The 24,271-nt window shown below is 41.2% G+C and overlaps 1 protein-coding gene across 2 annotated transcripts; it reads left to right on the top strand.

The window, feature by feature from the left end:
• The first annotated feature begins 238 nt into the window (after nucleotides 1-238).
• Nucleotides 239-22,452, top strand: LOC134292233 (adipokinetic hormone/corazonin-related peptide receptor variant I-like). Of its 2 annotated transcripts, none has more exons than XM_062861217.1 (3): nucleotides 239-427; nucleotides 632-828; nucleotides 21,563-22,452. In XM_062861217.1, exons 1-3 carry the CDS (start codon nucleotides 303-305, stop codon nucleotides 21,787-21,789), a joined length of 549 nt encoding a protein of 182 aa, XP_062717201.1. In that variant the 5' UTR covers nucleotides 239-302; the 3' UTR covers nucleotides 21,790-22,452. The 2 variants fall into 2 exon arrangements, with proteins under 2 accessions (XP_062717201.1, XP_062717202.1); XM_062861218.1 differs by having other exon boundaries at nucleotides 249-427; nucleotides 21,587-22,452.
• Nucleotides 22,453-24,271: the final 1,819 nt, after the last annotated feature.

Here is a 24,271-nt window from a genome sequence, read left to right as displayed (position 1 = left end):
TGCGGGGACGGGATATGCATCCATTGCTCGCTCCGAGCTCTTCAAGTTTCAAGGGAATAAACTCACCTCCATTGCATCACCAAAATGTCAAGAGAGCCATTCAATTCGAAAGCATTCCATAAATAGTTGATATGTAGTTCCAACAAGATTTCCCCTTTGGAAAGTTTCCCCTTTGTAAAGTTTTCACTTGGCATCAAAATCCAAGCTCCCTTTTTTTGCTTCCTTCCACTCTGAAGAACTAATGTTATACCGTTCTATTCCTTCAACATCCAGAGACGAGCGACACAAGCCATACCGGAGGGATGCGGCTCCGGTGCAACGATTTGACGCACATCGAACGGGCCCGGCAGCGGACACTGCGGCTCACCATCACCATCGTGGTCGTGTTCGTGTGGTGCTGGACGCCGTACGTCGTGATGACACTGTGGTAAGTTACGACGAAGAACGAGTGTTTATCTCAGAGTGAACCCACTTGTATGTTACTCACAATAATTTGTTGTTTGGAGGCCACTATAATTTAAAATCACATTTTGGTATTCTCAAAATAAAATCTCATTACTCTCTCAATGATTGCCACAGAAAAATAACTGAATAAACTCATTTGGCTCATCCCCCACCGTGCGCGCGACAGGTACATGTTCGACCGCGAAAGTGCCCTCAAAGTGGACGGTGCCATCCAGGACGGGCTCTTTCTGATGGCGGTGTCCAATTCGTGCATGAACCCGCTGGTGTACGGATCGTACGCGATGAAGTGTCGACGGCCCTGGCGGAGGCAAGCGGCACCGAACGGAGTGCAAACCCCAAATGCAGCCCAGCGGAGGTCCACCGGTAAGTGAATAATATGATTCTCTGTGGGGCTGTACCACACCGCAGCTATGGGCACAGATAATTAAACGCAACACTGCAGTGCACTGGTCTGCGTTTATGCTTTCAACCATGCATCGTTTTTTTGGCATTTGTCGTTTCCACAACCGAAGATCTTTTGAGGAAATTGTTCTAGGTGTTGCGTCTGTTTGTCTGTGACGTAGCCATAACCATAACCATTAAGCACACTCGGGGTTCTAGCTGATGACCGTTTTATGTGGGTAGTGAGAATGCCACACACCGTGATAATAACCAATCTAAGGCACGTCTGCTTTAGATTAAAATAGTGAAATTATTGAAATTGCTATTCACACTAGAAAATTATCGAGGGTAAAACACTTTACGAACGCGTTGTTAATGTACTTAAATTTACACGTTAATTACGGGATGGATAAGTAGTTTGAGAGTAATATGACGCGAATAGGGTCAACGGTCAACTTCACACCTGCTTTCCACTGCACCACAAGCATCAGCAACGGATGCCACGTGCACCACGATTTGACCTCCTGAAGGTGAGGGCCGATCAGTTAGCACACAGCAGGAGTTGTCGATATGGGTATACACCTGCCCCAGACTTTGCCGGGAACCCTACTTCATCCGCGGGCTTGAATTCAACCCAATAGACCAAAATCATGATAGCTATGATACCTGCATGTTCTCCACGTGGCTACTTGATTCATAGAAAGGTTGAGATCGACCGCAAGACCAGCGTATGACCTGCGTAGCCGACTCCGAACCCTTGGGCAGAAACCTTGGACCGAAATAGTGTAGAAAACAGTTAAAGCAGCCATGGCCCGAAACAGCCTGATTCAGGTGGAATGTTGCTTCCGGCTTGCCCATGGCGACGTCTATTGACACACCTATACAACCTCGGTATCAATCGGTGGGTCTATTTTCCTTTGGTGGAACTGTCCCACGCACGCTGCCATTTGATCAGGTCCTACGTATGCCCGTTTTGTGCCACGTATTTTGAAGCATTCTATATCCTCCTCGACAGACATCAATAGGAAGAATTCATCGTCCAGACTTTTCTGCATAAAAGATCTGAACAGCCCGAAAGCATCTGCAATAGCTACTTTCAAGGACAGGCTCTGAACTCCGTCCAAACGTGGGGCCTTACCTATGCAAGTGACCTTCCGCAATGATCAGTGAGTCAACTCCAGTTCCCAGCGGCCAAACGAAAGAAAGCCAAGGATTCGAATCATGACGCGGGAAGACCTCGATAGGATCCATTACAGGTCTTGCCTCGGCCATCACGTCCTTGTTGGCATCGCCCAACAGGATTGCATTGGAATCACGACAGAGACCCTCAAAGCAGGTCATTTAACTTGTCCTTACCTTAGTCTTGAGCGCGACTTTGGCAGCCAAAGGCAGCCAAAGGTACTTTTGGTGAAGACATTAGCCAGACCGACATCTAACATGGTCAGTGAATCGGCTTTCTATTTTCAGGGCCCACGCATTGAAGACACCCACTATTACCACCGGCCTTCGTCCTATCCTATCAACTCGGTCGTCATAAATCCAACCATTGTAGTGAGCTGCTACATCTGCCACTGTGGAGGTACATAGCAGCTATAGAGGAAGATCATGTTGACCATGGCGACCACGAAGCCCTCATAAGATGTACTTGCCAACTTTTGGACACACTGTCCGTCTTATCGCCATTTTTACCCATCCATGACACAAATTACGAGCAATCCGACGGGTGCTTGCTGGTAGCAGATTTCCTAGTACAAATCAAGCACTTGGTAGGGTTTGTGAAGCTTTTTGTCTTACGATTTTCACCTCCATATCCCCTACAAAGCTTGCTCCTGCATTTACAGTACTACGACGTCTTCATAACAAGGGTGTCGCTTTTTTCTCCTCTCCTTGGTTTACCGTCCCTAAGTTCCTGTTCTTCTTTCTTCTGCATATTCACTATGACCCAGAGTGCTCTTTGGATCACCCTCTGGATACCCTCACCCTGACCCGTCTTAATCTATAGTGACTGAGAATGGTCGCAACTCGCAACCTCCTGCTTTTTTGAACCTGAGACGACCTGACCTTTTTAATCCCACCCTTCCCAGCATTCCGGGACGCCTGTGGAGGACCACGGCACCCTCCACAGTATTTGCCCTTACTGTGCTAACCGGAGCAATAGCGCGGTGGACCATGTTTTTCTCCGAGACAATCAGCTGCTCTTCTTCAATCTCATACTTAAAGCTGAATAAGGGTGGGATTATGAAGATTTTTTTATTTTTTATTCCTGTTCGGGTTTGTCACTGCGACCAGTTTTCAGATCTATTGTGACATTACCCGTATCCTTAGTGTAGTGCATGTCGCATTACTCAATTGCCATTGAGGGGCACTAAAGTATCGATTTTGATACAGTTTTTGTTTTATTTTCTTAGAAAACAAAACAAGAGTACTGATATTGGCCATGCATCGGAAACCTAGCATCACCCTTGTTTTACTGCTAAATTCTCCCCAGTAGGAAGTTTAGGACTCGGGTTTTAACATTAGCAGCAATACCATTCCAATAATGGAACATGTGTTCAGTAATAAGTATTCTAGTATTGTTCCTTGAAAGTCACCAATACACCAGTATTAAGGGCTAAATACTATAATTCCTTGAATTACCAGAACACATATTCCAAAATTGTGGAGCGGACCTGGTGTGATGGTTAGAACTCTTGACTATCACGCCGAGGACCTGGGATCGAATCCCACTCCCGACAAACTCGCAAAATGTGAGTTCTTCCTTCGGAAGGGAAGTAAAGCGTGGGTCCCGAGATGAACTAGCCTAGGGCTAAAAATCTCGTTAATACAGATAAAAAAAAAATATTCCAAAATTGAATAATAGGACGACACTAGATTTCGGTTTGGTAGATCTATCACCGCAACGCAATCCAAAAAGGCGATCTACCCACGCTACGGGCTCCGTTAAAGATCGAGCATCTTTTAAACCCCCTAAATCATTCATCCCTCAGCACGGGTCGCCTGACACCTTGGATTGGGGTTACCTGTTTGGTGGACTTTTACCCCCGGAACAGGTGGTCCGTAGTGCTATTCTAAGCCGGCAGCTACACGGGCATGAAGATGTTATTAATTAGTTTAAATTTTTACCTATATGGTTTCGCATTATGCGATTTACACAGTGTATTCTGTGCATCTTCGCCTTTGGCACACTCAAATCGATACCGATCTGGCTTTATTGTTGCTGTTGTTTTTTGTGCTGTGATTGTTAAGAGTTCAATCTTGCCTAGTTTGGGTAGTGGCTACGGTTAGGATAGCTCAGGTCAATCTTCAGCACAAAAGAACAGCAACGATCAATCTTTGTAGGCTCATGCAAAATGGTTCAGCCCAAATGGCCTTGGTCCAAGAACCTTACTTCCGTAAGGGGAATTTCTATCTAGGAAACCTTGTGAACCCGGTGTTTGCTACTTTCAGTAAACATGAAATGGCAAACTCACGTGTCATGCCTCGAGCATGTGTGCTTGTCAACAACGCAATCGTTGCTACACTCATCTCTGAACTAACTACTAGAGATGTATGTGCTATCACAATCGATGTATCTGTTGGAAACCTCAACAGGAAATACCCCAAGTAACACCTCGAAACAAGTTGCTGCTAAAAAAGTTGTTATGCAGACGTTATTCGAAAACATCTCTAGTTAAAACATAGTTTTCACAAGATTTTTGAGTGTGCATTCAGAATAATGTTGTCAATATGTTTTTTGGAAACAAACTCATAAACTAAGTGTCTCATCATCAGGCAATGGTTTTGTCACTTAATTTTGTTCAACATGTTTTATTCAAGTTTTAATAACAACATGCATAACATCTTCCCTTCAAATGAAAAATGCGGTTCAACTTTCTCGAATGTTTGTTTACATTCGCTTGTCAACTCGTCGTATGTGAACGAGTGAAAGTGTTCTATTAGGATTGCGTATTTAACAAAAAATTGTGCCGGAAATCTCGCCGGAAATTTAGAAAGCTAATAATGAAAAAAAAAACTCCAGTTTAGCCGCAGTTCTTTCTAAATTGTAACCGTAGAATGCCTTATGTTCTAACCAAAAAGAAAAGGATGCTGGGATAAGTTTGCCGACCCAGCGAATATGGACGGCAATTGATGGGAATTCTTCCTGTCACTCCGATGGACGTACTTTTCACGTGAAACATCCTAAAGTTCTCCCCCAAGCTTTGAGTTTTTAATGATCCCGCACCCACATATTCCCGAAACCGCTAGCCGTCTTCTTTTCTTTCACTGATGCTCCGTTTCGACGGCAAAAATCCTCCTTTGGAGTATCGTTGACCTTTTCGTGTGAAGGTGCATTTTTTGGAAATATCCTAATGCGGCGGCACTACGACGAGGGACGATTCGAGGCATTTTAGCATTTTACGATTAGGAATTATGCAGGAAAACTCTTCGATTGAAGTCTGACGATGGCGATGTTTGTTTATTTTGTTTATTTTTGACACTGCACTTTAAAGTGCTTGTGTCAGACGACAAAATGGGTAAAAAAAAACTTTTGTTATAATTTAGTTTCGAATACTTATAGATGACAAAATTCAAAACATAATAAAACGTGTTTTGGAAGACGTTTATTATTACAGTGTGTGCCAAAAAAATGTTCACCCGTAAAATATGCACGAGTTCAGTCGATTGTATCTTAAGCCTTTTGAAGAAGAGGCTATTATTGAAAAAGGTTTATGGTCTGGAATCATTTCGGTAGGAGTCAGTAAAAAAAGGCCCCCTGTCCTACTGGTCCCCAGACACTACTTTTGACAAGTTTGTTGAAAATATAAAAGAATATTAGTAAAGCCAAAAGTCCAAATGTTTTTGGTTGACACTGTATCTTCTTCGTACCAGTCGTTTGATGGTGCCACCATATTGATTCTTCTGGAGCAATACGAAACATGTTGAAGAAGCCCAATGCCAATCGTGAAAAATCAAAATAATTTGATAATATGCAGTCGATCGAATGGTGCATTAATTTTGTGGAAGTAATATGCCAATATACACGATAAAATTGAAAGCGCACACTTCATTTAGTGACTCTCGACTATGTTTGACTTTCTTTTTCTCAATTAAATTTGGGAGCTTCATTTATTTTCTTCTTACCTGAAAATCTCTTCATAAAAAAATAAATAAATACATAACCTTTTCATGTATTCGTGCGTTCATTATTATCTCCCGTAAAAAGTTGTCAGTTGATGTTAGAATTTTGTATTCCGAAACATTTCGGTGACATGTTTGTTTGTTTTCATTAGGTTGCATGATAACTTCTGCATAACAATAATTTGTTGCAGAAGACAAATTTCTTGCGCTTTTTCGGTCATGCAAAAGTCACGGAACATGTTATCGCATCTTTATTCTATAACTTGAAAATGTTTTGGAGAAGTACGTCAAACTTCTCTATAACAAGGTGTGTTGCTTGGGACGCTTATTGTTCGGTTTATTTACCGCATGATGAACCATCCCTCACGGATGCTTTCAAGCAAGTCATTGCATACTGCACTTCAAAAGGCCTTCCGCTAATTGTTGGTAGTGATGCTAATGCTCACCATATAATCTGGGGCAGCTCAGACATCAATTTGAGAGGCTCCAGTTTGATAGAGTCCTTAAGGGCAGCCTAAATAGAAACGCTCCATAGAAAATCAGAAAGCGCTCCATAAAGAATGAACATACATATGTTCCGTGAAAATGTGCAATGTTACCCATAAATTATTGGAAACGTTCCATACTTTATAAAAAATGTACCGGTGAAACATAAAATTTTCGCATTAAAAGTGAAATTTTGCACCAATAAATAATACTGAAATGCTCCATAATAAAATACAAATCACAGACAAACAGACGTAACACTCTTCAAAACGGCTTGGCACACGCATTTAACGATCAATTCAAATTTCATTTGATTTGCGCGATCATTCCACCAGATGCGCTAGTGTTCGATCGCTTTGACGTTTGCCAGTGTACACGTTGCTGAATGATGCAAACGAAAACTACAGGCAATTTGTATAGTAGTGTGCGTGTCAGCAAAACGTCACATCGAAATCCATCATGGCCGACAATGTCGCGCGCGGTTCTACCGTTCTACCAACAGGTGACAGTGAGCTCATGAAAATGACACCGGGCAAAAGTTTTTGATGAATTCCCTCTAAGAGTTACGTCTGTTTGTCTGTGTACAAATGCTCCATAAAAAATGCAAATGCTCCATAAATAATCTATATATATAAAAATGCAGTGGCATACGTGGGACCGCGCATAACTAGCGAACGGAAAGTCCGATTTTGGTCGTCTTAGTTTTGTTCTGTTAGTTTTCACCCAAGGAAGGTTTATGAGGCAAAAAACATGGACAAATTGAGAGTTTTTGAAAATTTTGTGACCGGGGGGCTTGGTCTTGGATAGAAACTTGAAACATCAAAAAACGCAGTAGGCAAGACAAAGTTTGCCGGGTACAGCAATACTTGGATTGATCGTCACCCGAGTCGGTCTGCGTACCGTTCTTTTAATCTGTTAGCTCTTAAGTAAATGTAGGAATAAATTGTAGAGTAGAGTTTGTGTTTCCTTCAAACCGCGCGTGTTTTATGTGTTTCATGTGTTATAAATGAAGAAGATACCAGCCAGAAATCACCGGATCACAAGGATCTCCAGGACACTGAAACTGGACCCCCCAACCCAGCCCAATTAATCAATCAGTGAATCCAAGGTTGTCACCACGCTTCGCCCCATCGCCGGTACAACATCCCACAGGCGGTAAGCAGTGTTGGAGTTGGTCACCCAGAGCTATCGACGGAGAGGTAAGGACCAACAAGGCAACATTTTGGTAATAATTAAAATAATTAAAATTGAACTATAGATGACGAAGATATCACCAAATCACTTTTCCATGTTTTACGAAAGTGACCCCAAACTTTTGGCCGATACATCATATTGAGGGGTGACCCCAAACTTTTGGTCGATGACATCAAGGATTAATTTACTTAATAACTTTTTTTCTAGAATTTTTAGCGAAATTCTGTAAAAAGTAGTTGAAAGCTAATAGAAAATGGGTCATATTACCGCTCTCATCTTAAAATTCGGTCGACCCAACTTCCAGCGACACTGCCGTAAGTTTATATTCATTTTTTAGAAAATTTGGCAACTTTGGGTTAAGTTTACATACAAAACTTTTTGAAAAAGTTTCTTTTAAATCATGTTCAAAGTTTCTTTGACTTATTATCTTTTGAATGAAACCTAGGGTTTTGAAATCGGACGCAAATTGGCGGAGATATGGGCCTAAAAAAATGACATGTTTTTGAGGGGGTGACCCCAAACTTTTGAACGGGAGTGTATATATATAAACTAGCTGCACCCGGCAAACTTTGTCTTGCCTACTGCGTTTTTTGACGTTTCAAGTTCCCTAGCCAAGCGCCCAAGTCCCCGTTCAAAATGTATGAAAACCCGATTTTCAAAAACTCACAATTTGCCCATGTTTTTGGCCTCATAAACCTTCCTTGGGTGAAAACTAACAGAACAAAACTTAGACGACCCAAATCCGACCATCCGTTCGCAAGTTATGCGCGGTCCCACGTATGCCACTGCATTTATATATATATATATATATATATATATATATATATATATATATATATATATATATATATATATATATATATATATATATACACTGAAACCTCCATTTAAGTCGATGCATGGCTGATCGAAAATAATTTTTACCGTTCAAGCAATGACTAAACTATACAGTTTAATATTTTTTGACAAATCTCCTTTGTCATGCGAAGTTTTAAAAAATATAAAAGTCTTCAGTTTGGTCATTACTTGTACGTTAAAAAATATTTTCGATCAGCCATGCATCGACTTAAATGGAGGTTTCAGTGTATATATAGATATATAGATGCAGTGGCATACGTGGGACCGCGCATAAGTTGCGAACGGATGGTCCGATTTGGGTCGTCTAAGTTTTGTTCTCTTAGTTTTCACCCAAGGAAGGTTTATTAGGCCAAAAACAAGGGAAAATTGAGAATTTTTGAAAATTGGGTTTACATAGAAACATTGGGTCTTAGATAGAAACTTGGAACGTCAAAAAACGCAGTAGGCAAGACAAGTTTGCCGGGTACAGCTAGTTTTTTTTATATAGTATGGAACGTTTTCAATTATTTATTGGTAACATTGCACATTTTCATGGAACATATGTTCATTCTTTATGGAGCGCTTTTTGATTTTCTATGGAGCATTTGCAATTCGTAATGGTTGCAATAACCTTTTGCCGTACTTGAGTTGTACAGATCCTGGATTACTGAACATAGGCAACCGCCCAACCTTCATGGTATCTGGTAGAGAGGAAGTGTTAGACATAACGCTTTGCTCTAGTAGAATTAGTCACGAGCGGACCAATTGGCATGCATGTGTCAGATGAAGAATCTTTATCTGACCATCGCTACATCTTGTTTGAACATGTGAATGCTACTTCGCAAACTTTGCGTTTCAGGAACCCCCGGTCAACCAACTGGGATATCTTTACCGATTTGATTGCAGTAAACTTCCATGGATACTTACCATCCATTGGCACTCCAAGTGATTAAGATGATGTCGTTGATACTACAACGGCCTTCATCATGGAAGCTTTTGAAGAAGCTTGTCCTCTGCGGTCTGTGAAGACCACAAGAGGAACCCCTTAGACCAAGCCCACTCATGGGCTCCATCAAGCGTTTTAACGTTAAGTAGAGCCCCGAACAAAGAAGCGAACCGCACCGGTCGCTGCTAAGTAGGGCTCGAAAGCGAAAAGTTTACGTACGGTTCGTAGCAGGGCTTAGAATATAGAGACACGCAAAGTACGGTCTCTCTCGCGTTTAGCTCTCTGGGTAGCGTAAAGAGGAGACGAAAGAACGTGAATTTGGATTTGTCGCCAATCGTTTCACTTTGTTGTAGGTATATTGTTTCTAGAGAATGATTTTCTTGTTTTGTATAGGTAGGTATTTTGTATCAAATATTTAAAATTGATATTTTTATTTGCTCTGAAAATTTCAACCAAATAATATCATAGATCGTTACATGAATAATACAACAAATTGTCTGACATACAGTTGTGATAGAGTGACAATACAAACGCAGAAAAATAATAGATTGAAATCGACAAGTTTTGCTTAAGTATGTTATGAATAAAGTTTTCCCGTCTTTGCCGATTTTAGGATCATGCATATCGAAAGTGTATTGATTTTCTCTTAAAAGTAGTTAAGATTATTCATAATCGCACCTTCAATTTTTGATTCGGTCGATCGTTTTGAAAATAATATATGAAGAAATGAATAGTGATTCAGTGACTTTAGCCGGGGTTTCTACACAGCAAGTAAAGTTTGGTTTCGCACATTTAGAAAAATGTCCAAATGAATAACTCACGAAATTCGTCCCGACAAGTGCCAGAATTATCGTCATCTGCCGTGGATGGGAAGATGTGCATATTTTCTAACCCGAAAAGATACCATTTGACCAAGTCACCACAAGGTTTTTTTTTCTTCACTTTCCGGGCTGAGATCTCCCGCTTTGAAAGAGTGTGCCTCGTGTTTCGTTTTATCGTGTTTATTGCAAAAAAGGCAAAGGAGTTTTGGTTTCATTGCTGTTTTTGAAAATGGTGGTCGTCAGTGGGTGGTTTAACCAACAAAACTACTTAAGTCACCTGAGGGTCTACAATTCTACATAAATTAAATGTATGAGACATTAGGAAGGAAATGTGCGAGAGGGGTAACTTTACCCTCATAGAAACAACAAGGCAAAGCAGAAAAAAAAATCTGTGAAGACCCCATGTAAATAACACCGATCGTACAGAATAGGAGGCTCGACAATAGATCTATAAAAACAACCCAACAATTCGGGAGATCTTTCCAATATTACACATTTATTCGTAGCTCTATTATACACATTTTCATATATTTCAAACATATTCATCAACATGTAATCTGGATCGTTTGGTACAATATGTCCACGCATCCTTCCTCCCCTGTAAACTCGAGAAGTACCTTGCCGAGAGAAAATATTCAGTTTTCCAAGTATTTCGAAGAATCATCTCTGCGGTAATTACAACGCAGTAGACCTGGCCGCTTTGATGCATGTGCCATATCTCTGATATGCTGCAAGCATCAATATTGACAAGAAAAGTAACACGATTGCTTTCCAGGGTGATTCCTCGTACTGGTTGCGTCTGTATGAGATAAAAGTAATTACGATTTTTCAAAGATGCTTTGACATGTAACTCAATTCAGAAATCACAGCAACACTACAGATATTTTTTTGTAAAAAACAACCCTAATCAAACCGATAAATATCTAAAAAAATGTAGTCGAGCTGCCAAGTTTCATCAATTAAATATGTGGTGTGATGTCATGTAATTTAAAGCCACCACAAATGCAGGACTGCCATATTGTACGGATTCTCGTAATAGAAATAGCAAGGTGCTGAATGTTAAAACACAACAATTGTTGTATGAAGTGACAAAAAGGAGAGCGGGCCATTATGAACTTTGACAACTACGAAGTCTACTTCAAGCGCATAGAATCTGCTTCCAACAAAATATTCATATACCAGCATCCAAAACATCACAATACATCTTAAGATTTCCGATTGATGGCTTGTAACTAAAAGGTTGCGACTGAGTATAGAATTAGCTGATGTAAAAATACACGTTAATGAAAAAAATGTTGCGTCAAACTTATCGCAGGCTGTTGGATGACAGCTTCTACTATGACCAGGATTCAAGAATGTTGATCTATGCGAAGTTGTAAAGGAAAAAACAACGTTATAAATGTGTTTTACACACATGTCTAGAATATTATAAGGAAAATGCAAGAGATGTAATTACATATTCAAAAAACCCAATTATTAAAAAGATGCTCAAAATCTCAAATTCAGATAAATTTGTTGCAAGAAAGGCAACATGGATATCGAAGAGATGAACATTATTTTAGATAAAAGTTCAACCTACAAGCCGTACAGTAGCAATAAACAAGAACATGAATTCCTGGAATACAATCACACATTCTTGAGAAAAAAAATACCTTTAAACGCACTAAAACTGGTACAAATCTCCAAGGGAATTAGTTCAATTTTTACTAACAGTTTACAGTCTTATTCAAAGCCCCTTCTTACAAAAAAAATGAGCACAGATTATTATACTGAATAAGGTTTGCAATATGTAACACCACAGAAATACACAACATATTGCGATGATTTACAAAAGTGGAAAAAACCGATGGTACGGATAGAATAGAGACCACCGGTGCGCAAAGGCGACCGATCATTATTTTACTCACATAGAAATGAACGACCGGTGCGAAAATGGATGGATAACGAAATTAAAAATCGTTAACGACGTGCTGTTGCGTGTGTAGTATGAAGCCCACGAGTGGGCTTAGTCTTAGTGGAACTCTGATCTGGCGAAGCTCAGGAAACAATGTAGAAAGAGTTGGAACAGACGACGTTCGGCTGAATCGGAGGCTTTCAGGTCGGCTCGCAAGGCCTACCAGAAAGCTCTCGGTCTGCTGAACGAACGATCCAGCTGGAAAAACCTTTGTACAAATGTTTGCAGTTTTAGTAAAGCCAGTCGGTTGAACAAAACCCTTGCGAAATCTAAGCATTTCCCCAAATTGCAATTTCACTTCCTCTGATGAGGAAGTTCTGGAATGCTTATTCAGCACACACACTTCCCCGGATCTTCAGATCACACATCTTCGGATGAACCTGACATCTTTTCTGGTAGTTATGATTATCTGGCTTCGGCTCGGAGTATTTCATCCTTAAGATACCTCATCCGTCCACTTTGGTACTCAAAATTTTATGTCAACTGTTACTAATTTAGCCACAGGTCAAACCGATGGCTCTGCACCACCGCATAGTGGGTGCTCAGGACTAAAATTAGTAGTAGTAGTAGTCACTTATTTGTCATTTATTTTCTCAGCTTCATGCTGCATGGGCGTTTTGGAGGAGTTCCCGTGTGTCTTTAAGGCGTTTCAGGGAGAGGTTAGAAAGGTTTCAAAGCAGCTTAGTAAACTTTCAAGGAGGTTTCAGGGATGTTTCAAAGAGGTTTCAAGTCGATTCGAAGCATTTCAAAGAGTTTCAGATGATTTCAAAAAAATCGGAGGGGTTTCGCACAGTCTTATCTGGTTTCAGAAGGGTTTCAAGGTGTTCCAGATGTTCGAGCCTATGTGATTTTAGATTTTTTTCTTGGCGTTACGTCCCAACTGCGGCAAAACCTGCGACTCTGCTTGGTATTCTATAAGCACTTCCGCAGTTATCAATTGAGAGCTTCCTTCTGCCAATGACTATCACAGATAAAAATAATGAGATTTACAGGTCATGCAAACTTCAGTTTAGTCATGTAAACTTAGTGCTATGATGGTTTACATGATAAATCATGTAAATTTGTGTTATATGTCATGTAAACACACAGAGTCATGCTGAATTACATGATATGTAATAGAAGTTTACATCATATTTTATGACTTTTACATGATATGTCATGTAAACATCTGTGATATGCCACGCTCCAATCATGTGCATCATATGTCACAGAATTTTACACTCTTTTTTCGATCTGTGAGGTACTTCGTATTTCTATATCGTGTGGCAGGCACGAAGATTTATCAGAGTATACTCTATGCCCAAGGAAGTCATCGGCTATATGGCTATATTCCTTGAAGTGCCAATATATGCTCCGATAATAGTATATCACAAGCACTTGCCTGATTGAGCAATCTCAATCGAGAAGGATAATTGCAAGATACTTCTAAATACCATGAAGCGGAAAACACTTATCCAGTTTCATGTCTACTACAACTCCAATGTCCCTCCAACGACGACGAAGGCCAATCAACCCCAAATCCGATCGAAGCGTATTATTCTGGCTGCTGCGAAGGATGGGCATTTCGTGTCAGCTTGAGTTAAATGGTGCTTGTCTGGTTGAACCGGACGGCGATGCACGCTGGCAGATCCAATCCACCATTGGCATTGCGGCAATCAAAGTCAACGTTTTCGAAGATGTGCAGGATCCGATGAACCGGGGGGAAGGATGCTATATAGCTTCCCCATCACGTTCGAGCATTTATGTCAAGATGGTGCCACTAAGTACCGATAGGGTAGAAGCTTCAGTTTTGGCCAGTCCGGAGTTTTGGCCATAGTGCGGTATTGAGCCTGTTGCGATCTAAATCGGCGTAAATTTATTTTTTACTAGAAGATCCTAATACAATATGATGATTACAGCAATGAAAACCACACATTTTGATTAAAAACTGGATGAAAAAAATATATTTCCTTAAAAAATCTGCTCCCATATATCTATTTTGGCCAGGGTGCTTCTAATTTGGCCACTCCCATAAGAAATACACGTGATTGGCCAAAATAGAAACCAAACTTAAGAATATGGCCAAAACTGCGGCAGAGCTTCTATTTTGGCCAGGGCCACTTTTAATACAAAAATCAAGTATTGGCATGATTTCTGCATTTTTCCTTCAAAATATAGATTGAAACCTTTCTTTTGACGCCTTGGTTGTTTTCATAGGGTTATTGATTATTTTTATAAAAATGATTTCCCTTAGACTGGCCAAAACCGGTGCCCGCACCCTATATATACTGAGTGGATATTTCGCGAACAATATTCGTTCCCACAAACAAGATTCTGCTGTTTTACTCCGTGAGCAGCAGTATGCGTTCCGACGACGCAGTGTTTGAAACGATGGACTATAGAGTCAGCTTTATTCGGTGTACCAAAGTTGCTGAACTGGGTGGGTTATTATTGCCATAAAAACACCGACTAAGTTTTGAGCAAGCCAAGGAGGGTAAGCAAACTTTTTATTGGCTTCATTACCTGTGTTTTTGCTCTCGTATCGAAGGCTTGTGTTTAATAAACTTTTCGAAACCCTACCGTTAGGTACTGTTTATTACGAGGAAAACTGATGCGAGGGCCCATTTTAGTCAAAACGGGTAGCGCGCGGGTATTCAGCAGGCCACTGAGGCTGACGGGTTGATTATCGCTCGGTATTAACTAAAAAAAAACACGGGCACGTGCTTCCAGTGAGCAATTTGATCTAGGTAGCACGACACTAGACAACGGACTAGCATATGCAACGCCCAGTGGCCGAAAACATTTCCTTAGAGCTGCGGCGGGAATCGAACCCGCGCTACTTAGCACGATGCGACTAAAGGCTTGGTGACCTTAGCCGCACGACTACGAAGCCACAGAATGATAGGCCTATCTGTTCCAGAAGTAATTCCTGGAGGAATTCCTGGAGAAAATCCAGGAGGAATGCTTGGAGGAATTTCTGGACAAACTCTTGGCGGAATCCTTGGAAGAATCCCTAGAGTAATTCTGGGAGGAGTCCTGGGGGGAGTCCTGGGGGGAGTCTCTGGGGCAATCCTGGAGAAATTCCAAAAGTATTTTTTTTGAGAAATCCCAAGAGGATACCCTGGACGAATCTCTGAAAGAAATCCTGTAGGAATCGTTGGAGGAACTTCTAGACAAATTCTTGACGATATGTGTATGAATTCCTGGAGGAATTTCTGGATGAATCCCTGGAAGGATTTCTGTAAAAATTCCTGAAGGAATCCATAAAGCAATTCCTGGAGGAACCTATAGGAGAATTCCTGTAGTAATCCTTGAAGGAATTGCTGGAGAAATTCCTGCAGGAATTTGCTGAATTGCTGAAGCAATTCCTCGCAGAGTCTCTGTAGGAATTCCAAAAGCGCCTGGAGGAATGTTTGGAGGAATTCCTGAAGGGATGCATGGAGCAATTCCTAGAGTAATGCCTGGTGGAATTTCAAGATGAATGCCTGGAAGAATCCCTAGAGAAATTCCTAGTGGAGTCTCGGGTGGAATCCTTGGGAGCATTTCTAGAGGAATCCCTGGAAGAACTCATGCAGGAAATATTCCTGGATAAATTCCTGGAGGAATCCCTGGACAAAATTCTGAAGGAATCCCTGGAGGATTTCTGGAGAAGCTCATGGAGTAATTGTTTAATATTTTCTAAAGGAATTCATGGAGAAATTCCTGCAAAAAATCCTGGAGTAATTCCACAGTCTACACAGGCCAAACGCGCCGGAAGATGAAAACAAGCATAAAAGAATACAAGACGTAAACAAAACCCAACGAATCCAGCGTCGCAGTCCATACCTCGAACAACATCCACAAAATAAATTGGGAAGAAGTAAAGCTGATAAAATGCGTTCAAAAGCTTTCACATTTGAATGCGTGGGAGTCTATGTTCATCACAAACACTAAAAAGCCATTGATAAATGAGGATGACCCCCATTCGTATTGTGCTTCTTCGGCCTAGCAGATCTGACAATACAGTAACAGATCTTCGTTTTTGGACGTGTACAAACGACGTACGAAAATCATCGCAGTCAGTCAGACATTGTCCTGGTAGCTGGGCTAGATCACGCCCGAAACCGATTAACGTGCAGGTAATTTTAATCTTTTCTTAACCCTCGAGCGATCGCGCTGTTGTATTCTGTACAACACATTGAAAAAATCTCGCTTTTTGTACTCAGCATTAGCGTGGTGCTGACGGTGGTGGCCAACCGCGCGAGTTACGCAAGGTTGACGATTGTAAGAACGATAAGTGTTATGTCTTGTCTCATGTCGCGTCTCGTGTATACCCAGAGATGTGTCTGGGGGAACTTCTGTAGGCGTTTCTTTAGAAATTCATGTAGGAACTCCTGCAGGAATCCCTGAAGGAATTTCTTGAGGAATCTCTGGATGATTTTCTAGAGAAATTCCCGCTGAAATTGTTGAAGAAATTTCTCGAAAAATTCTTAGACCGATAATTCCTGGAGGAGCCTCTAGAGGAATTTTCGGAAGAAACCTTGGAGGAATCCCTGGAGGAACGCCTCGTGGAATCCCTGGAGGAATTCCTGGAGGAACTCCTGAATGCATGTTTGAAAGAATACTTGGAGGAATCCCTAGTGCAATCCCTAGAGGATTCCTTGGAGAAATGCCTGGAGGAACCACTGGAGGAATGTTTGGAAAAAATCTTCAATGAATTCCGGGAAACATGGCTGTAGGAATCTGTAGGGATATTCCTGTTGAGATTTCTAAAAAAATCCTGGAGGAATTTCTTGAAGAATTCCTAGAAGGAACCCTGCATGAATTCCCGGAGGAATACCTGGGAACACGGCATAAATATCACAAGGCAGGCAAGTAACCTATGTAAACATACATTTTGGATGTAAACAAGTGACGTCATTCTAATCGTTCTTCACATGATCAAATTGATGTGGAGTACTAGATCGCCTCTGAACGATTTGAATTACGTCATCAATAAAACTGTCAGTTTTCCGGAAGATATCACCTTCTAAATGTTGTAAACCGTGCCTGGGAATATCAGGAGGATTTCCTGAAGCAATCTCTTGAGGAATCCCTAGAGAAATCCCTGGAGGAGTTCCTTGAAGAATCACTGAAGCATTTCCAGGAGGAATCTCTTGACGACCTATCCCTATCAAGGACGACCTAACGAACCTATCAAAGACTGTTAAGTTCTGGTAATTCAAGGACTCACGTGCGTTCTTATTGTAGAACACATTCTCTAATTTGACAGAGTTTTGCAACTAGCCTAAAGTCTCGGGTTTTTCTTTGTTGTACTGGGACTAAACCTGGGGAAGCAAGATATGGATGGGGCTAGAGTTCCGATGCATGGATAAATATCAGTACCACCGTTTTGTTTTTCTCAGAATTCAAATAGATTGTATTTGATTAAGGGCGCTCTTTCACTGGGATTCAAATCTCTATGATAACGGTACCTTTTCATCGCAATCGATTTCTTGCACCTCTGGGATAACAAAACAGGAACTGTACAGAAATCGATGCTTCATTGCCTCTCAATGACAATGGAGTAGTACGACATGCACTAAATATTAAGGATACGGGTAATGCCACAAAAGATCTAAATACTGGTCGCAGTGGCTCATCCGAACAGAAAAAAAAAATCCCTTGATGAATTCCGGGAGGAAATTCTAAAAAATCCCTGGGGGAATTTCTGGAGATATTCGTGGAGGAATTCCTGGAGGAATCTCTACAAGAAATCCTGGAGGAATCTCTAGAGGAATTCCTGGAAAAATTTCTGCAGGAATTCTCGGAGGAATTCCTTGAGAAATAATAAATAAATAAATAAAGTTCAGATAACAGGGTACAGGGTGAAATTTGTATGGAGCGTAGACTTTGGCCAAGCTCCCCCTCCCCCCAAAAGGTCTCGTGGTTTATGAACGGTTCCTAAGCAGCTTTAAGTTTAAGTAATTTTGGAACTTGAAATACCACACAAGGTAGCTAAATGGCCTTCTAAGCAGCTTCTGACAGAACTTTGACAAAATTCGTATAGAAATAAAAATGTATTTTTCAGAATCACAATGTCGGTTGGTATTGTGGTCCATAGTCGGAAATTGCTGCCGATAATCATATCCACGTTGCTCCTATAGTCCTATGTAGATTTTAAACAAAACTAGCTGCCGACCTAAAATTGATTCAAGTCAGACTTCACCCGGTGTTCACTCAGTCGTAGTTCTGTGGTAGAGCGTAGGGCTCTCACGCAAAGGCTATCGGTCCGAATCTACTGAACTGAACTTCTATGAATTTGAAAGTTCCGATAAAGTTCCGAGAAGCATCTTAAGCAGCTTTCAAGCTACTTAAGTGGTTAACAATGAGCCTTGTCGGAACCTGTGTACGAAATTTCAGCAAGGCTCATGGTTTAAGAGGCTGACGAAATCAGAAAGTTTCATTTGGAACTTTATCTGAACTTCGTGGAACTTTATAGTGTATTTTGTCACGGCTAGCGGAACTTTTGGTAACTTTAGTTCCTGGAGAAATCCCAAGAAGAATTTCTGAAGAAATTCCAGGAGGAGTTTCTGAAGAAATTCTAGGAGGAAGTACTGAAGACATCGTAGAAAGAATTCCTGATGGAGAGAACTTGTGGAGAAATTCCTGGAGGAATTCCTGTGGGAGCAGGAGGAGGAAGAGGAGAAAGAGGAATAGCAGGAGAACTGTAAGGAGTTGGAGAAGGAGGAGGAACAGGAGGAGGAAAAAGAGAAGGAGGAGGAGGAAGAGGTGGAGAATGAGGAGGACGAAGAGGAGGAGGAGGTTTGATAAGATTAAATTAAAATAACCTTGGAGGACAAGAAGGAGGAGGATGGTAGGAGGAGGAGGGGAGGAGAAGGGGGAGAGGAAGAGGAGGGGAGTAGGAGATTACAATAAAACTTGCTGGGTGAGAGGAACTTGACTTGATCAGCCACTTTGCATACATTTTTTTAAGACTGTCTTTTGAAGAGGATAAAACTTTTTTTTACTATTTATTTCAAATATTTTTATTAAAACCCAGATTAATCCACATCGTTGAATATGTACTCACGATCTCGCTGTCGAAGTTTTCCGAAGTGTTCCTGAACCCTGTGAATTACTTTGTTTAGAGAAGCAAGAATTATGGCAAAGCCGTCATCGAATTCGGAAACTTATAGTTGACACATATTCCGGCTCAACGTATAGGCAGGGTTGAAAAACATTAGACCTCTCAGTTGGCTGCTAGACTACCTTCACTATCACAGGGGGCCGATCAATATCAATACAATAATTACAAGCTACACATATAAAAATAATGAAAATTAAACGTCGTGTAAATTTTATTTTAGTCATCTAAACTTCCAGGTATGACGGTTTAAATGTTATATCATGTAAATTTGTGTTATTTGTAATGTAACTTCCCTGAGTCATGCTGAATTACATGGCATATCATGGAAGTTTACTTTTATTCAATTTTACAGTTTATCCAGGCGAGACACCCGGCACCACTTACGGGACTATACCGATCGCTCCTTTCATGATCTGAGATTAGTTTTTTGCTTACTGTTCATCAGATTTCGATTTGATGTGTTTCATGCATGGGTTTGGTTAATTTTTGCATTTCGCCAATTCCGGCGGGACACCCGAAACCGGTTCCGGAACATTACCGGATGTCTCAAATATGGTCTGATACTATTTTTTTTGCTAACAGTTTATCAGGTTACCCAGAGAGCCTCGATTTGATGTGTCGCATGCATGGGTTTGGCACACGTTTATATTTGGCCACTTTCGGTGGGACACCTGGAACCGGTTCCGGTCTGAGACTATTTTCCTTCTTACTATTCATCAGGTTATCGAAAATGTCGTGGTTTGATGTGTCACATACATGGGTTTGTAGTGTTTCCATATCTCTGACCCCTTCCTGGGGTACCGGTCCGAAACATCTCAAAGGCTATAACTCCGGAACGGCTGGATCGATTCGAACCATTTTAAATAGGAAATAATGGGACTTGATCCCGTGTCGAATGACCCATCGGTCATTAAAATAAGTTGATCGTTTCTAAAAATACCCTGAAACATCGGTTGACGGAAATCCTGGAGTAACCTTTAAAATGCATAGAAATCCTTGCAAATAGTTAGTGAAAACTTTGGCAAAAAAAGAGAAGGATTCTTGAGGATTCTTCTTGAGGATTCTTTTCAGGCATTCCTAGATAAATAGCTGGAGGAGTCTCAAAGAACCCTTAAAAAACAGGGAAAATCCTGTGGGAATTTCAAACTACTACTTTTCTTAAGAAAATCTTGAATGGACTGTAGCAAGTATTTTTTGATTTTTTTTTTACAAAGTCCCTCGATTATTTTCCCTAAGAGGTTACTTAATCATGTTTGCAGTATTTCTCTGGAAGATCAGTAAAAATCAAGAAAAAAATATTTTAACGATAGTTGACATCCGGGACACTTTACAATGCGAGACGACTAGTTCGAATCCGGGACTGTCCCGCACAATCCGAGACGTCTGGTTACTATATTACAAGTTTTATTTTAACTTGTAAATATTCCCCTAGTATTAATGCACATTTATAGGGCTCTGGCAAAACGGAGGCCCGCAAACCTATTTCGATTGCCAACATTCAGGCCATTTCGGGCCGCGATTAAGTTCTAGAGATGTAAACCTTTCCCTGGCGCAGATGATGAAATCCGAATCGGGATTAGATTAGAAATTCCTAGACAAAACTCAAGCTATGAAAGTAACTAATGTTGCGAACAAAAGACAACCTGCCAGAGAAAATACGATTTCAGGATTGACTGATGGACCAAGACCAACAACATCTATGAAACCTCCACATCCTGTCATCATAAATTGTTATCGACTAGGATAACAGGGCAAGATATATGTTGTGTGTTGTATTTGTCCTCTGTGATGTCCTATTCTATCACACATTTGTAGTGTGCCACTACAGTATGGCAGTGGCGCTAATATGCATTTGTAGTGCTTATTTTTTTTTTCGTAAGAACTTGTATGCATTTGTTCACAAAGGTTGAATAACAGATGCTAGCTAACACGGACTTGTCATCTCCATATAAGAACGATTATGATTATATAGCAATAAAGGTTGTTTCATTATATTATAAGAATATTTTATTAAATTTCTATTGAATATGCAAAAGAATTCCGCTTTTTCACATTCTGGTTGGGTCTACGCGGAAATGCAATTTATCAAAGACTTCCATTCACAGCTCATTTAATTATGTTTTCTCACATACAATCAGGATTAGCCTGCACTCTTGTTCGCTCGACCGAGCATTTCCGACAGATACCCCTCACGGTACATACTCTGCTTTTTCTGCTCCCTCAACCAAACCCCACTCTACATTGCAAACGGAAGATCTTACAAAAAATTGCAGTCTTTCTTCTTGCCTCGTCCACAGATGCCGTCTCGGGGATGGCGGGGCCGCACTCGGACCGGCTCACCGGTCGGGACAATAAGGACGAGCTGGTGTACGATGGTGCCGGTGCCGAGCGGAACAAACTGAAACAGTTCGGTCTAGCGAACGGGATCTTTTCCAAGATGGGCGCCGGTGCCGGTGGACGCCATAACGGAGCGGTTGCGGGTGAGTTTTTCGCGTGGTGATGATGCATTTATGTTGAAGTTACACGGGTTCCAAGAACTCGTAACGTTTAAGTATTTCCTAGTATCCCAGATTAGTTAAGAAAGCAATTTGAATGTGCTCGAATTACCTGAAAGGATCACGCTTCCTCAAAAAAGGTTGTCTTTCTGCGGCTTCGGTATGTGACCGAAAACTGACAACTGACAACCCATCAAAGAGAGAGATGTTCTCTCGAAAATTGACGGTTAATTTGAAAAGTATCGTCCACAAAAGAGCACGTGCGACGACGCCGACGACGACGACGGGGCGGAAAACGAAACTCAGTTTCGAAGCAATCAAACATGCCGCACGACTCTGTTAGCATTTCCGGGAAACTGCGGGATGGTGAAAACACTTTCTGGCTGGACGCAAGTCGTTCGGAATGACATGTTCTTCTGGAGGAAATTCTGAAAATCGATGCTATGTGTAGGTCGGTATTTCGTTGGAAATCATCGAAATGAGATGTATCCGGTTTTCGGCGATTCGGTTGAGCTCTGTTTAATTACTGTTTCGAGAGCGCTGCGAAAATAGGAGTGCAAAATGGTTGTCAGTCGATTCCATCCGTAGAGGAACGCAGCCTCATTCAAAATGATGAAAGGCAGCTTACGAAGGGATTAGTAGCCTTTTCGGTGAAATGCTGCAATACTAAATACGGCGAAAGGGAATCGAAAGGGTAACAATTTTTGATCAATTGATTTTCAAATGGTCTCACATCTGTGAATGAAACAGATAATGAGAGGTGAAATTTTAGATTTCAAACTACGTTCTGCTGACTGACGGACGACACTTCTCCAACATTATCGACGACTGAAGCTATCGTTGCGCTAACTCAAACTGCGTTGCGCTGACTCAAACTGCGACCAAAACTTTCCGTCATCAATAATGTACGGTACCGGCGACCGCCATGATACAACCTAGAGCGACTAAATCAACCGCATGTCGCGTCGCCTCAACATACGCGCAGAATCTCGAGGCAGCGTTGCCAGACGAGGGCGAGCTCGATGTGGCCCCTCTAGAGGACTACTGCCAAAGCAGCGATCAACCATGCAGTCAGGTACCTACGTGGAAAAGAGTCGACGAAGCAAATGATTCGACGAAACGTGTAGAGCGATTTTGGAGGAGAAGTACGCAGCACGGGCGGTAATGCTGCAGCAAGGAACCCGGCAGAACGTGGAACGTTACAAACAGAAGCGGAACCAGCAGACCTGCCTCAAGGGGGGGGGGGGGTTGGTTAATACCGCCGCCTGGAAGAAGCGGAGTGCGAGGAAATGTATCTGCTGTGCCGTTCCCATGAAACACGGAAGCTCTACGAGAAGCTCAACACATCCCGCATCGGCTTCGTGCTGTGAACCAAAATCTGCAGGGGATCGTGAGGTGATCGAAAGGTGGATGCAGCACTTCGACGAGTAATGTAGAATTAGCATTAGTTAAAATAACACGTGAATAAGAACAAATAAAACTTCGACGAGCACCTGAATGGTGTGGAGGGCGTAGGCACGGGAGACCACGACAACGAAGGGAACGACTACGCCAATGCACCACAGGACCGAAATGAGCTAACTCCCACGCTTAAGGATTCCATTCACCAGTTCAAAACCAACAAAACAGCTGGAAAGGATATATTATATTTCTTGGCAGTCTTCTAATCTAAGACCTAAGTCTGTAAGTAAGTAAGAACCCTGGTGAAATTCTTGGGGAAATTTTTAATGGATTTGTTGGAGGTATTACTGGAGGGATTTTTGGTGGAATTCTAGGCAGATGTCTTAAAGGAATTCCTAGATGAATTTTTGGAGAATTTTTTGAGAAATTTTGGTGGAACTCAAGAATGAATTCTTGGAGAAATTCCTCGCGGAATTCCTGTTTGAATTCGTGGTGGTATTCCTGATGATATTATAAGAGAAATTTCTGGAGGAATTCCTGGAAGACTTCTTGAAGGACTTCCTGGAGGAATTTCTGGCATAACTTCAAAAAGAATTTTATTAGAAATTCCTGAAGGAGTTCTAGGAGAAATTCCCGGAGTGATTTCGGGAGGAAGTAATTTCTTAAGAAATTTTTGGAGGACTTTCTGAGGAAATCCTTGAAAAATTTTTCGGACGGTTTCAAAGAGTAAATTCTGGAGTATTTTTAAATGTTTCCTAAAGGATCCTGGAGGAATTCATAGATAAATTTATGTAGGTATTCTTAAAAAAAATTGAAAAGGTTTCAAGGGGAATCCCTATAGGAATCACTGATATAGTTACCCTTTACTGGCATTTACCAGATTTGCTTGAATGTCATAAACATACAGAAAAACTTGCAGTTAGAAGGCACAGAATGTTGCTAATTGAAAAATTGAGGGATGACTTTTTGAAAAATGTAAGTTCGTAAAAAAAGAATGTTCATGGTGTGGGCTCGGGTTCAGATTGGTGTTCTATTCCGCAGAATCATTACCTGTTCTGTGGCTTAGTTGGTTAAAGCACCGGTCTA

The sequence above is a fragment of the Aedes albopictus genome, chromosome 3 (genome assembly GCF_035046485.1).
Source record: "Aedes albopictus strain Foshan chromosome 3, AalbF5, whole genome shotgun sequence".
Classification (NCBI taxonomy): domain Eukaryota; kingdom Metazoa; phylum Arthropoda; class Insecta; order Diptera; family Culicidae; genus Aedes; species Aedes albopictus.
This window is presented reverse-complemented; position numbering and strand designations above follow the sequence as displayed.